Source organism: Acanthaster planci, linkage group LG10 (assembly GCF_054643075.1).
Source record: "Acanthaster planci isolate LZ-2023a linkage group LG10, COTS_SCS, whole genome shotgun sequence".
Lineage (NCBI taxonomy): Eukaryota > Metazoa > Echinodermata > Asteroidea > Valvatida > Acanthasteridae > Acanthaster > Acanthaster planci.
This window is the reverse complement of record NC_141786.1, coordinates 13,494,535-13,509,995: the sequence shown is the minus strand read 5'-3', so window position 1 is coordinate 13,509,995 and position 15,461 is coordinate 13,494,535. Positions and strand designations below refer to the sequence as shown.

The 15,461-nt window shown below is 38.6% G+C and overlaps 1 protein-coding gene across 13 annotated transcripts in view; it reads left to right on the top strand.

Moving 5' to 3' along the window:
* The window catches only part of LOC110988328 (SID1 transmembrane family member 1-like), a 203,106-nt gene that overhangs the window by 90,900 nt on the left and 96,745 nt on the right, over positions 1–15,461 (top strand). For all 13 annotated transcript variants that reach the window (XR_015426620.1, XR_015426619.1, XR_015426621.1 and 10 more), the window contains 4 exons: positions 8,523–8,596; positions 9,661–9,784; positions 10,594–10,711; positions 12,623–12,759. Coding sequence is in view for 9 of the 13 variants with exons in the window: in XM_087141957.1 (XP_086998083.1) it covers positions 8,523–8,596; positions 9,661–9,784; positions 10,594–10,711; positions 12,623–12,759 (453 nt within the window). In the remaining 4 variants the exon portion in view is untranslated. The remainder of the gene's footprint in view (positions 1–8,522; positions 8,597–9,660; positions 9,785–10,593; positions 10,712–12,622; positions 12,760–15,461) is intronic.

Here is a 15,461-nt window from a genome sequence, read left to right as displayed (position 1 = left end):
TGATGCCTTTTGCCGTCAAGATACACTTTGTTAACAGTTGAAACTGACGATGACCTTCAACTACTGGTCTCTACCGGCTCTTCCTAATCTTCGTGGGGCACTCCTGTCCCCAAACTTTCCAAGTTTAGGCACAGGAGTACATTGGTTAGCACATTGTCACTTCAACAGATAAATTTCTACAGAGGTACACTCTCACTACGCCTCAGCCTCCTGAAAGTTGGATGTTCCGAGGAGCCCTAGGCTTTGGGATTAACCTGAAGGTCACTCATGTCTTGAAGCCAATTACTCCTTTACACACGTGTGCTCCAACAGAAGGATTCATGTAACAGAAAAGACACTATATTGCAGTGTGACTGAGCCAGTCCCTTGGTATCCGACCGTCTGCCAGTTCTGCCTTGACTTGGAACATCTACATTTACATGTAGTTGCTGTTATTCTGCACCAGACTCCCAGCGATTCTGTCAGAATTAGCCAGAGAAAACATCTGCTATTCAGACCATCAGACCTTCCTAACCCTGAGAATTAATTTATCCATATTCCTAGGGTAGCATTGATACTGGAGTACACAGTTCTCCGTTTTCATGACATGAACAGTGTGAACTCCAATTCAATGCTGATCTGTGCAGTAACTGATCCTCTTCTACAGAACTTAGTACATGTACAGTACGTTGCATTTGAAAGTTAATGATGCAAAAAGGAATGGGGAAAAAAAGCGAAAGGAATTCGCATTTCGCAATTTGACCACAACTTTTCCCCCCTGCGAATTTGCAGCAAATCGGATGCGAAAGGGGTGAACGACGTGTGAAAACCGTGCGAATTTTTTGCGAACACGGCGTGAAACATTTGCGAAAACATTGAGAAAAAAACAGTGTACAAAAACAGTGCGAAAGGTTGCGAAAATCATGGGGAAACTTGCAAAAACGAGAAGCATTGTGCAGTGAAAATGCTCAACACTTGCCACACGTGCACAACTATTATGCAGTGAAGAGTCCATTACGCAGGCTGCTCTGCGCTTGGGGCCGGGGCCGGCCGGTCGGGCCAACTCACCACATGGAGTGGGCTGTTGTGGTCTGGTAGCGATTTCCTCGGTCGAGCTGTCCAGTCCATGCACCACGGCGAGCTGCGCCCTCATGGGGCAGTTGTTTTCTGGGATTACCATAAATAAACACTGGTCAATGTCGGAGAATAAATGTTAAAAAGTTTTGTTGATGTTGCGTGATTAAACGGGAGTCCCCAAGTCATGAAGTCAAGAAGCACATGAAATGTACATCACTACATATATGTATTACAACAAACTTAACTCTCTCTGCTTTGGTGACATGGGTTATTTGCCCTCTTCTTATTTATTCTCGTGGTTTAGTTTGGCACACAAAAAAACAACAATGAAATACTACATGTAGTATTTTGTTACTTAAAGGTTTCTTTAGATCAACAAAGAAAATCAACTGGTTAAATTGTACGTGTATCTTCATGTAGCAAATCTCGTCTTTTCGCCGATTGTGTTCGGTGTGACATTTCGGGTCTGTTTTCACTTGGGTTTCTGATGACATGTTACTTTCTGTGGTCACATGGTTATTGGAAAAAGTCAGCAATTGGACTGTCCATGAATGGGCGTGCAGTAGCAGTCAGGATGTCGCGGTAGCTGTAGATGCAGTGTGTGCTTCGCGATGCGGTGCGGCATGCACGAGGTCCCGTGGCGGTTTTTGAAGGGATTTGGTAGGCCCTAATATTTTTTGTCACGAAAATGTCGAGATAACCGGATACAAGGCATTTATTCCGAAATCATGGTACATACATCTGCCAATACATATAAATGTATTTCACATACATGACAACATGTGGATACATGTACATGTGCACATATGCGGTGCACATGTTGAGCATCCATCCAACTTCCAAGGGGTTAATTTAAACACCACAATAGCCAGCTTTGATTTTGCCTATCGCATTGTATTTTGCTCAAAACCGAGAAACATATTGCATTGACATTTTAATGCTGTCTTCCTCAAGTAATCTGAATTTCCTGAGAATTGAAGAACTTTTCTCTCAAACTGATTTTCCTCCACTTTTCATATTCAGCGATGCGCATGTTTGAAACCACAGAGAACAAAAACTTCCTGATGTCTACATGTACATGCACAAATACTACTTAATGAAGCAAGCTTGCAAAATTATTTCCCCACTACCAGAGAAAATCTGTGAAAATCTTTTCCCACTTGTGGGAAAAAGTGCGAAAATCTTTTCTCACTTCTGGGAAAATCTGTGAAAATCTTTTCCCACTTGTGGGCAAATCTGTGAAAATTTTTCCCATTTGTGGGAAAAAGTGTGAAAATCTTTTCCCACTCCGGGGAAAATCTGTGAAAATATTTTCCCACTTGTGTGAAAAGATGTGAAAATATATTCCCCCTTTTGGCACACTTTTTCACAATTTGTGAAATGAAAAAGAATTCCTGGGAAGAGAAAAAATATGAAATTTTTTTCCCATTTTGGTGTTAACTTTCAATTGCAATTTACTGTACGTGTACTGCAATCACTAATTACAGGTAGCTACTATTTGTTGTCTCAGCTACCTATGTGCTTCCCAAATTAATTTCTATCCCGTAGATAACACTGACCCCAGGTATCCTCTTCCTGGCAAACATTTTGTTGCTCCCAACAGCTGCTTCACTCCTTGATACTGGTCTGTTGATGATATCCTCTACACATACTCTCATTGAGTCTCATGACACCCCTTTCACCTTCGTCGTTGGTTACAATTTAAGGCCCTGTTCATTGTCTCTGTACTAAAAGTGGGCCAGGAATCGAAGCTGAGAGGTACATGTATTGTGCTTCTTCTATCATTACCCTTAAGGGGAGAGTTTCCCTTCGCTATTTGGATTTCCTTAGCTGTTAGAATCATCTGTTCCAAATGGCTTATTTTCTCAGACGTCAAACCTTGCCATCCTATCACGATCCACGATGTTAGGCTTATATACATGCGCCTTGCAACATCTTCAATTAGTATATGTTAGTGGTTATCTACATGGCTATAGATAACGCTACGACCATTTACCTCAGGCTACCCTTAGCATGGGTTGCAATGAGTTCTGCCGAGACATGCCAATAATACCCTCTTCACAAGAACAAGTACATGTACTTAGTCTACCCTCAGTGATACTCCGTATCTTTGGGTGTCCTCCTTTCATGGTCCTACGCACTATTAAGTTTGGTATGTTGACTGGCCTTCTGGCCCAGATGACCAATGTATACTGTAGATGACACGTTTGTGCTCATGATGTCCTGGCCGTTTCATCAGTTGGGGCTACAAGTATTTCAAAGAATTTCCTGTAATAAAGATTTGTAGAGAGGCTTGTTAGAAAACCCATACCCAGTTCACCTCCTGCTACTTCAGTGATGTTTGCAGGGGGTCCATACACATGGTCTGACTGTGGGCTGGACAGCATTGCAGTTGCTCCATTGCAGATCATGCTCTACCTTTGCATGAGGAGGTACTCAAGCAGTCACTATATAAGGTGGCTAGATACTTGGCAGTGCGTCCTCACCTTCCTACTGTCCACTGGTTTGGTGCTACTCTGAATAGGTATTGGTAATCTGCAAGGAGACACTCCCCCCCACCCCCACCTTATGTGGGTGGAGTCTACTACGGCATATCTACTAGATTACCAGTCTCCCTCCCTCCTCTTCACATGGCCTTGGCGCACTTTTGCACATCGAAAAAAGGACGAACATGGTGGATGCCTTCATGGGGTGGGGGCAAGTAATGGGGGCTCACCATTAGTGATGGAGAATATCGCGAATGAAAGTAATGGACTCGGAAAATAATGCATAGGTATTGGTTATGTGGTAAGTATGCAGTAGTAGACTCAATGCACATTAGGTGGCTGGAGAAAATTTACAATGGCAAAATTCAGTAGTTTCTGGAGAGATAAATCTATTTGTCTTTATGCCCTGCAACACTCTGACCATGTACTGTCTTGAAGACAAAGGATTCAGAAGTTTATAGACTCTGGCATAACTTTTATGAACTACTCTTCCAAACAGAACCTCCTTCATATTTTCACTTCCTTGACCTGTCATTGACAAGCTGCCAAAAATTAAATGAAAAGGAATTCAAAATACCTGTAAAACTGAAGACAAATGGACACTGGTTGATTGTGGTGTGGTGGTCAATGTACACTTATCAAAGTCCTGGATCAGAATGACCCAGAGAATTTAGGCCTATGCACCCCTCCAATGTCCCCCAGGAAGTGACATCATCCCCCAACACATACCCAACACATACTGTTTCATGTACAAGTAGGGCACCTCACACGGAACAGTGTGAGCACTACGTGTTTCAATAAAAATGGGGGGGGGGTGTCCTAATACTCAATATATGCATATTTTATTACGAGATAAATTAAAACACTTTGATAAATTAAAACATGTGAACAGTAAAGTAAATATTAAAATTTCAATGAAATTTATTGCAGGGTTGTGTGATTTAAATTGCGATTTAAATTATTTTTTTGAAAAAGTCACTGATTTAAATCAACATATTTAATTGTGTGGGTATAAAGGCAAAAATGTTTCAATTTTTAAATTTTTTACTGATTACAAATGTTTGCAGGTTTTGCACATTTTAAACAGTAAATCTCCCCTCTGTGAGCCTTCCAGTTCCTAGTACTAAAGAAGTATGAGTGTACATGTGTTACACAAAATTTGGGTTGGTAAGATTTTTATGTTCAATTCTGTCCACTTGTTTCAATTTAAATCAGCTTTTTGGATTGAGTAAGTGTATTTGATGCAAAGGATTTATAACCAGAATTTAATTTTATTTCATTTAAATTGCCCACTTCAGAGTTTAACCATAGAGGAAGGACACGGAAGGAGTTAGAATTCTGGCACTTCAAAGTGCTCGATGAGCATTGCCGCCCGGTCATACAAAAAACAATAGTCATCATCATCATCATGGTGACGCCAGTGTGCCGGCAGTGCATGGGCGTTGCTCAGTGGCTGACATAATAAGTTAATTGTCAGTTTCCATTGTTCGGCATTCAAAGTGGCTAGTTGTAACTGATTGAGGCTGATTTCAACAATCCTCATATCATCAGAAAGTTATTGGTAGGTTTGCATACGTGCGCTGCTTCTACAGTATGTTTCTGTTGGTTGGTTGTTTCTGTCCAGGAGCAACGAGAGTGGAGCATCATGCCTAATTGTGTGTCCTATCAGTTGTAAGCACTGTTTGCGAAGCGTTGTTGTAGTAAACATTCCATAAAAGCCCTATTACTGCCTGCAGCTTTAGCCAGACAAGTGGGCCCAGTTGTATCCTAGCAGTATTAATTTGTGCATTTTGTTTGCAATTAACTACAACTTACCATGGCCAGGAAATAGAGAGCAAAAAGGCTCTGACATTAGATCTACTTTTGCTATCGGAAAAATCTTGTTTACTTTGATACGCTGTTGCGTTATCCATGCAATGTTTGTAATTTTATTTTGTCTTTACAAAACATCAGTTTTTAAAGTCTTTGTACGAATTTTGCTAAGACTGGCCAATGTGATGCTGACCACCACTGGACAGTTATTATAAGTTCATAACAAACAAAATATGCTATTTCATCACGAGGAGCGCACAAGAGATCTCACGAAATACCTTTCTGTATAAATACCGTAAAAAAATGATTCAAATAAAACACAATATCTTATAAACACCTTGGCTATTCATTTCCAAGGGCAATGACTGCACATGAACACTACTTAGGTAGTGTTCATGTGCACACAGGCACACAGGCCAATACAAAGCAACTGTGCAAGCATTAAATTTGCTGTTGTTTTCAGATCATACCAAGCACCATCGGTGGCATGAATATAAAACTTCCGATACTGCGATGTACAACGTTTTAAGAATGCAGATTACCAGTGAAACATCCTGGCAGTGATCATAGGTACAGAAGGGGCTTATGGTCGTGAAACAGGTGGTGCTTAGCATGCGATTGCAGCAATTGCGGTAATTGGCCGCATGTTATAGCCCGGGTAGTTCGAACTTCTGTGTCCTTCCTCCATGGTTTAATATGGTAAAATATCAGTGTACATCAACAGTTTACATCTCTACAAGTATACACTTACATATATTTTATTAAAATTGGAAACGTTAAGTCATTATAGTGTAACTAAGAATACTAAATTCACTAAAGTAATTTTTAATCAAGCCTAAGTCAATTGCTCTATGAAGCTGGATCATAAACAAAATTAGACTGCTTGTTGCACATTGAGCAAGGTAAAATACCAGCATTTTGGACAGGCACACATGTAGCATGCAAAATAAATGCATACATACCTGATGTTTATGACATTTCATTTAGTTTGTTTCATTCTTATTGTGGCCCAGCAAGCCAAATTACAAGAATACTACAAGATTCATATAAAGTACATCAAAAAGACATCAAAAATAACAAGTTCAACCATATAAAACACCAATCACGATTTACATTTATTTAAACCTCAAAATAGACTAATTAAAATTCATGTAAAATACATTATAAGTACATCAACAAATAGGACGGACAAACACGTTGATCACTAATCATAATTATAATTCTAATAATTGAAACGAATAAAGACTAAACAAAGAGAGGAGCTCAAACCTACTTCAGCGGGGTGGACTTTGTATGATTTCTCTATTATTGCATGAATTTCATAAGCCACAAGAAGGCCTGTATAGATTCTCTAATTATGAATTTAATAGATTATGTAAATGGAATAATATTTACCACTAATGGGTCATTAGGGAGACATTCCCATAAGAGCAACTTTACTGTCCCATAATTCAATATTCCCTGATCTGATCTGAAGCAAACTTTGTATGTTTTCATTATGAACCTAATCTATCATCTCTCAAAATTTGGACAGTAAAATTCGGTCTCTTTTTGGTAGTTTGAAAATAGGGAGACACTGAAATGTCTCCCTAAAAGCCAATGTCTCCCTAACATGCCTAATGCTGAAAAATTTACCACAAATGTCTCCCAAGTGACTTATTTGTAAATATAGGGCTATTCTTAAATTTACTAGTCCTACAGGGTAGCAATGAAATAAAATTAGAGTTACTCAACTCCCTGCCACGAATGGTTATCCTCACAGGACATGACATGTTACTCACTTATTAGTCATTTGATGCATGTACATGTATTATTACAAGTATCCTGTTAACAAATTTTTGAACTCTACTTTTGTCAAAACTGACGAGTTCAGTTTAAAACCTGGTATGCGCTTTATCCTGAGGGTACATGTACCGGTAGGTGTTATTCTGCATGCACTTCACCAAGGCTAAGACATGGTGGTTTGTGATTTTAATCAAATTACTTGATGTAAATTTCTTAATTTAAATCCGAATTGGTTCAATTTTGTCACAAAACAAATAAATGAAAGAAAACTATGACACAGATAATTTGCTTGCTTTTGAATAGACAGCCAACTTGTCTCAAATTTTTATAACAATTAAAAAAAGCTGATTTAAATTTTGAAAAAAATCTGATTTAAATTTTGAAAAAAAATCTGATTTAAATTTTAAAAAATCAGATTTTTTTGAAATCAAAAAGGTCAACAGCCCTGATTTATTGATTGTGATTTCTTTTGTTGACCTTTTTTATGGGGGGGGGGAGAAATTGAGAATTTATTACAAATATGCTTAACAGAAAAACCCAGGGGAATCAATAAGCTCTTGGGGTTTTGGCGACTGGCTGAATTTCAAGAAATTTATTTCCATCAAATCCCATTGAAAAGTATTGACAAGTTTGAAGAGCAGACGAGAAGAGACAAGGGCATGAGTTGTGTCCCATGAGCACAGCTGTCCACATAAACAGAAGTTTTATAACCGGCAGGTCTCCGTCAAGGTCAGAGTGAAGAGAGTAGCACATGGGAACAGTGATATTGCTTCAGTGTCCTCCACTCAGCCCACATCTCAGGAATAATTGGCACATAATACCACCACAGCTTTCCACCCTTGTAACCAAGATTGCATAGTTACAATGCAGTAGACACGACATATCAACTGTGGGAAAGGTCACCGTTATCCATCAATTTTTGTGGCCTGGCAACATAGCCAGCGCTTGCGACATGTGAATGATATATATGGGCGGTTGTACATGTACATGTAGCATATCACATGATCAATTAGTGACCAATAAAAATTCACTACCTACGAGCGTGGTATAACAATGATAGTTGTGTTATTTCATGCATGAGCATGTTGGTGTGAGAGTGTAGGATTATTATGAATACTTATGCTTCCTGTTTAGTGGTGGTGTTCTTGTGATACATATGTATGATACTGAAGCTCTAGCATTATGCAACCGTAACATAGAAAATGTTAATTTTCTTCTGTTGCACCCATTTAATTTGGACAAAATTACTGAAACTACAAATGTTCAGTAAATGGTTAAGCATTGTTCAGATCCAGAAAAAGGGGTCATATACTAAGACAGTTAAAATACCCAAAGATGGTGGATATTACACATTTATACAAAAGGTTAATGATTTTGTAATAGGTACTGAATATGTCAGGAAATGAAGATATGTGCTACTATAACTTCCTGTGCGCAATGCCCCTTGGACAGATTAGGTGAGTCTCACATCTTCCATATTTACATTAGCAGAAAGAAGTATATGAGGCAGTAGGCTTTTACCTTGATATGTTGTTGATTATGAATCAGGCAGATATCCCAGTTACCTTTGTACAGAGACTCATGTACATGTAGATGCAAAGTTGATCACCTACATTGTACACTCTAGAGTGAATAGACTTGAAATGTCTCATATCATGACTTACAGCTTGACATCCCTTTGGGTGTGGCTACTTTCTATTGCATTAATGTGTATGTAGAGGATGTCTTAATCACTTGCTGCCGGGAGCCTGGTTTCGGAGACGTTGGCTTTATACGCATAGCTGGGTTGCCTGAAACCGGACAAAGGGAACTGGGCCTTGTAACAAAAGACCATACTTGGAACAAAAGACCAAGCTGCTGGAAATTTCAGTTATTTCAGTTATCAATAGTAGGGAAATCTGTCATTGTTTTGAAAGCTTATACCACTGTTTGTGGCATTCGGTTTGAGCAAATTACCACCAGAGACAAAACCACTCCAGCAATGAGTGCTACAATACCGCTTTACGCTAATCTGGCCCCTATTTCAAAGACATCAGCAGTGCACTGTGCTGATTTCTGGAACAAAGAAACTTGCATACATGTAACACGGCACAATCTGGGCTCTCTTTACAAGGCTGCAGGTCTGGCTGAAATATTCAGGCATCCTGTAGATCTTGTCTGTCAGAGTAGCCACCAGAAAGTCATTTGTCTGGGTGTAAACATCCAGTAAATAAAGTTATCATTTTTAAAGAATTTTGAAAACAGAAAAAAAATTAAAAAGTACCTGGCCCAGCAAAATCAACATGGATAAATGGGCCTGGCGCGAAGTGGATAATGCTATTTATATGGTAGTGAGCAACTGGGAGGATGGAATAGTTTTACATATTATGTGCAGTGTGATGCTTAGAACAGTTTCTCTAACCATAACTCTTCAAGGCCTTCATAATCATCAAAAGGCCTTTTCAGTTTCAAATTTCAGTAAGGTTTTTTTTTCTTGTTGGTGCTCAGTGTATTTATCTTGTTCTTCTCTGTTTTCATATAGTGCTTTTAACAATGTTTTTAGTAACATTGGATATGTCATGTTGGGCATCCTGTACTTAATGATTGTGTGGAAGAAACATCATATTCATAAACAGGCTATGACATCAGACAGTGAGAAAGCAAAGGTGGGTGACAAGCTGCAAACATGAATTTACCAGAAAGAACTTTTCAAATTCAATAGTCCATTGGAAAAAATTACTACCTCGTAGTGTGCACTTATCTTGGGGTTCTGAATGCATTTTTAAATGCCCAATTTCACGAGAAGTTTCAAAAAGCTCAGATTTATTTCATGAAATTTCATTACGTGGACTGGTGTATTGATTAGTCATGAGATGTATTGCTCAGATATTTCAATTCCGCTAAATGAAATCCATAAAATTTACCCTCGCTGTTGTGAACCAAACATCCATTAGGGAACAATACTGATGTGCCATATTTACCATTAGTGTTAGGAAAAGTTCAAGGACATGTTTACTGAAATCAAAATGTTATGCTTAAAAAATCACGACATAATCAGTGGGGATAGAAAATTTCTGTTCAAAAGACTTTCCAAATGTGAATCATTGATATTCCTCACTACTTGAAGCTTAACAATACATTCATGGCTTTTAATTCATTTTCATTCATCCTCTTCATTACTCTTTGATTTCAAACTAGAAGAAAGGACTCAGGTGCATAGTTTATAAATGTTATCAAGAACATAAAACAGTAGTTGTAATTAGTTGATTAGTAAATATTGGTTTGACTTGTGAGTTTATAACAGCAATATTACCTACATGTTGAGAAGGTCTTCAGATGGGTAGCAAGTGTTGGTTCACTTCGTTGCTCTGACAAACATTACTTTGCCTTTGACAATTGGTGTTAGTTAGTTTACCAGCCTATCCCATCTACACGTAGACTTGGTAAGAGATTTTACATCGTTCTTTTCCTGTAGACTTGTGGTATACCGAAGCACTTTGGCATGTTTTATGCTTTGGGTATTGCACTTGTCATGGAGGGTGTGTTGAGTGCCAGTTACCATGTCTGCCCTAACTCCTCCAACTACCAGTTTGGTGAGTATATAAACACACTCCAGACTACATTTATTTACTTATTACATATTTTCAAGCAGAAGTTTGTTGTAATAATTTTAACAGGGGTTTTTCTTTGCCCCCTGTTATTGCAGAAGGCAACCATTTAAGATTTTGTCAAACTTTTGATTTCTAAAAATAAATTTTTGTTTTAGAAAAAAAATGTTTTTCGGAACTAATTGAAAATTTACAGGGGCACAAATTTCAATGTCATTTTCTCTCAGTTTCTGCTCTTTATTTCGCTTTTGTCTTCGGAAAACTTAAAGTTGTTGTAGCTGTTATTTTTTGGTTGAAAAGGATTTTGCACTGCAATAAATCAATTAAAAAAATAAACAGCCTTTGCTTTCTCCCTGAGCATCCACACAAGATCAAAAGAAATTAATAAGACCAGAACGATGAATGTTTAGTGAACATGTACATAGAACACACTACATGCAGTGTCGAACACAATGGATCATGTTATGTTTGTTGTAGCTTGGCCCGCAGGCAAACACTGTCTCAAATCAAGGTAGAAAATTAAAAGACGCAGTCCTACCGTGTGCTTCTTGAGCTGAAACAGTGGTTGGCCAAGCTACATCGGACACAATGTGGTCTATTGCGTGCTAAACTGCATGTACTATGCACTATGTAAACGTGCACTGTACATGCATTGTTCTAGCGATGACGTCATCCAATCAGACTGGTAGCCCGAATGGCTAAAAGGGATGTTTTGTGGGCGGGGAAATGCAGGATCTTATTTCATTTTGCAGTCATTCACAATTAAAGGGCTAAACATTGAATTTATTATGTTTATGAAATGGATACCTATTTATTGTTATTTTGAAAAACTGTTCGTGAACTACATGTTCTCTATTTCTGTAACCTTTTAAGTGCATATTTAGTCCATCGGCCCTAGAGGGTGTCAGAAAATAATCATCACCGTGTCATCAACAGGGGTTATGTGGCATGAGATTAAAGTTTTGGTTTTTCTGAGAGCTGGGTCTTGTAACAAAAGACTACTTGGAACAAAAGACCAGGCTGCTGGGAATATTTTTTCAGTTTTCAATAGCAGAGGAAATCCCTCATTGTTTTGAAAGATTATACCACTGTTTGTGGCACTCAGTGCGAGCGCATTACCACCAAGGACAAAAGTGCTCCGGTGCTCTAGGGTTGAGCAATACAATACCGCTGCATGTTAATCAGATCCACATTTGAAAAGATGCCTATAGTGCACTGGGTCAGTTCCGGAAACAAAAGAAAATTATGTAACACTGCACAATCTGGGCTCTCTTTACAAGGCAGCAGGCCTGGCTGAAATACTCGGTCGCCAGTAGATATTATCTGTCAGATTAGAGTAGCCACTAGACAGTCAGTACTGTGGGTGTAAACATCCAGTAAATGAAGTTATGAATTTTTTTAGAATTTTGAAAACAGAAAATCTTAAAAATCCCCAGTTTTTAAGAGGCCATTTCATCACTAAGCAATATTTGAACTTCATTGGAGTTACACCAAAGAAAAACCTTGATGCATTGGTGGTCCTATAATAAAGACGTCAGGATGACGTCATCTTTTGATTTATTGAAACAATTTGAAAGTTTTATTTTCCATTGATTCAGTACACAAGTTTCTAGAGGCCCTTTTGGAGATTTAGCAAACTTGGATCTTCATCAAAGCTATTGCAAAGAAAGACCTTAGCGTATAGATATTAGATGGTCCTGAACCCATGACCTTATGATGACGTCACCTTCTGACTTATAAAATTTTGAAGATTTATATTTCCCATGAACTTTGTACACACTTTTCAAGAGGCCTTTTTGGTCACTAAAGCAATTTCGGATCCTCATCAAAGTTACATCAAATAAGAGAGATATTTTTGAGTTAATGTTCATTGTTTGGGTTTTTATTTACACTCAGATACGGCCTTCATGTACATCATAGCTGGCTTAGGAATGTTGATGTTGTATCAACAAAGACATCCTGATGTCAATGCCAATGCCTATGCAGCTTTTGCCACCTTTGCTGCTGTCATTTTTGTTGCTTTTTTGGGGGTGGTAAGTAGCAAACAAAATGATTGTTGGTTTCTAAACACTTGCGTAAAAACAGCACAATATTAGGCGTGTCATATTAGGCTTATGCGTAATGGAAAACATACTAAACCAAAATGATCTTGCCATCTGACCAATTAAAAAAATAGTTTCAGAAACTTTTTTCCAGGCTGGATCATTAAAAAGTTGTCCTATCTAAAAATTGTCACAGAGGGCAGCACGTGAATTGGCCAAAATTATGACATGATACATAGGAGTATTCTAGCTGGTTATTTCAAATTGTTCCGAGTGGTGAGTGGCCATGCAGTGATTATGCATGATATGAAGACACACCGTTCTGTGATGCAGCTGGCATGGCAATATGGGCCTGCCTCATGCAGTGTATGGAATCTGCACGGATGTCTCGGCCCGGCTCCAGCTACAGTCAGTGGCAGTGGTAGATAAAATCAGTTGTGCATGACCAAAGTCATGGTATGCCCAATAACTGCATTGTTGGAAGCAGCTGCCATCCTCCACAGAATAGCCCTGATACAAATTTCTTCACAGTTCCCTCACAAATTTGTGTCATGAGTTCCACATTATACCTTCATGTGCATTTACATAGATATATGTATTGAGTTCATTGAAGTTCAACAGTTTTGCTTATAATTTCACATAAGTCAAGTATTTCTAGTGTTCAAATGAAATGTACATTTGACTTTCAAACAAAACAAAAATAAAACTTGCGATGTGTTGACAAGTTCCGTGACTACAGTTCGAAACGCATCGCAAGTTACAATGAGTCTTTGGGTTGTCGTAACTACACAAAAACACATTGTAGGATTGAAAATGACGCTGATGCTCATGGCAGATTGTGAAGCAAGATGGGCCCTAAGGAGAGAGGGACTTTTCAGGGAAAGGCGCAATCTTCAATTGTCATCATAGTTGCAGCCAACAAAAACAAAACCAAAAATACTCAAATTTTATAACGTCATAATGACGTCACCTTCTGATTTCTTATTGATTTTTTAATATTTTATATTCCCCATAGGTTTTGAACATGTTTTTTGTTCCACAGCCAGTCTTCGGCAATTTTCTTGGTCTGATTGACTTATGTATTAGGTGTGCACACTTTCAGTCCCCCAGCTAGAGAGGGTTAAAGAACAGCATCGTCATAATGACGTCATACGGTGTCATGCGACATGACATTAAAGGAGCAAACTTCAAAGCCTTATATCTGCTGAAGTACATGTCCAATTTAGCTGAAACCGTGCAGGTGTCTAGAAAGAGAAGTGGTACAGATAGAAATTGACATGATGTGATGAGGACGTCATCATGTGCCAAGTCATGTGACATTGAAGGTGCACTCTTCAGAGCACTTATCTCTTGAAGTACATGTCGTACTGAATTCAAACCTGCAAATATCTTGCAAGAGGAAGGCTCTAGACAAACATTGACCTGATGTGATGATGACATCATGTGAAAAGTCTTGTGGCATTAAAGATGCACTCTTCAAAGCACTAAATCTTTTGAAGTACGTGTCTGATTGGTTTGAAAATTTTGAGTACATTTGAGGACAGCCGAGAGAGAAGAGTTTTAGACCGAAATTGACATGTGACATTAAAAGTACATTCTTTAGAGCCCTATATCTTGTGGTAATACATGTTCGACTGAGTTGAAATTTGGTAGATCGCGAGAAGTGGATGAGTTACAGATGAAGTGAGGTTAAAGGTGCACACTTTATTCTCCAAGTCTTCTAATGTCCGGAAGGGTTTTCGCATTCCGCTGTCATGACGTCACCAAAGAAAATACTAGAATTATTTTTGTAAATGTTTGTAGCTTTGGGGTAGATCTTTGAGCAAAAAGTGAGAAATGAAAATGTGCTAGAATCTTAAAAGAACAAATGCTTTTTTTCTTAATAAAAAAAAGAAAATGCAAAAAACCCTTTGCTGTGTCCTGAAGACAAACAAAGCTTTTAGTTCTTTTTGTGTCTGCTGGCTGGACCCTCCAAACTGCAAACTTTTTTCTCTCAATCAAGTTTAGTTACATAGTGAAAAGAGACTTAGTTCTGCAATGTACATGTATATGGGTATAGTCTACATTCTAGTAAGTATTGCCATGAAATAACCTTGAACTACATCTTTAAAAGCATTCCAATGTTTTCAACATTTTCACGGTTATTAATTTATTTCTGATCACCAACAAGGGTTACCTGCCATTTACAGGCATCCATACAAAACGTACGAAGGGAGTCATATATACCCAGCAAGAAATGAGACCGAGGGGTACCCCCCAACATGTCCAATCCCTATACACATTCCAGACTATTGTTACTTAACATATCCCCCCAAGATGTCTGAAAGGAATTCCCCAGATTCCTGCGAGACAATGACCAACACAAAGCAGGGGGGGGGTTCTCTCCGGCTCATACCTTGCTGCATATGGGGTCATAGGCTGTGTACGACTTCGGGTCCTGTAAAATGTTGATGGTTTAGTAATATTCTCATTTATATGTAAAACGTGAAAAAGCAAGAAAGAGCAAGCATTACATGTAACCACTGGATTGCACGCTGTATATGGATCACATTGAGAGCAAATCCACAAGGTTGTCATGCATCCTGCATGTACACGTACTTTCCATGTACTGTAGGCCTACATGTACATGCCATGGCTCGCCAGGTACATTTACACACACTCAGCCTATGAGCGTGAGAGCACAGCGTGATAAG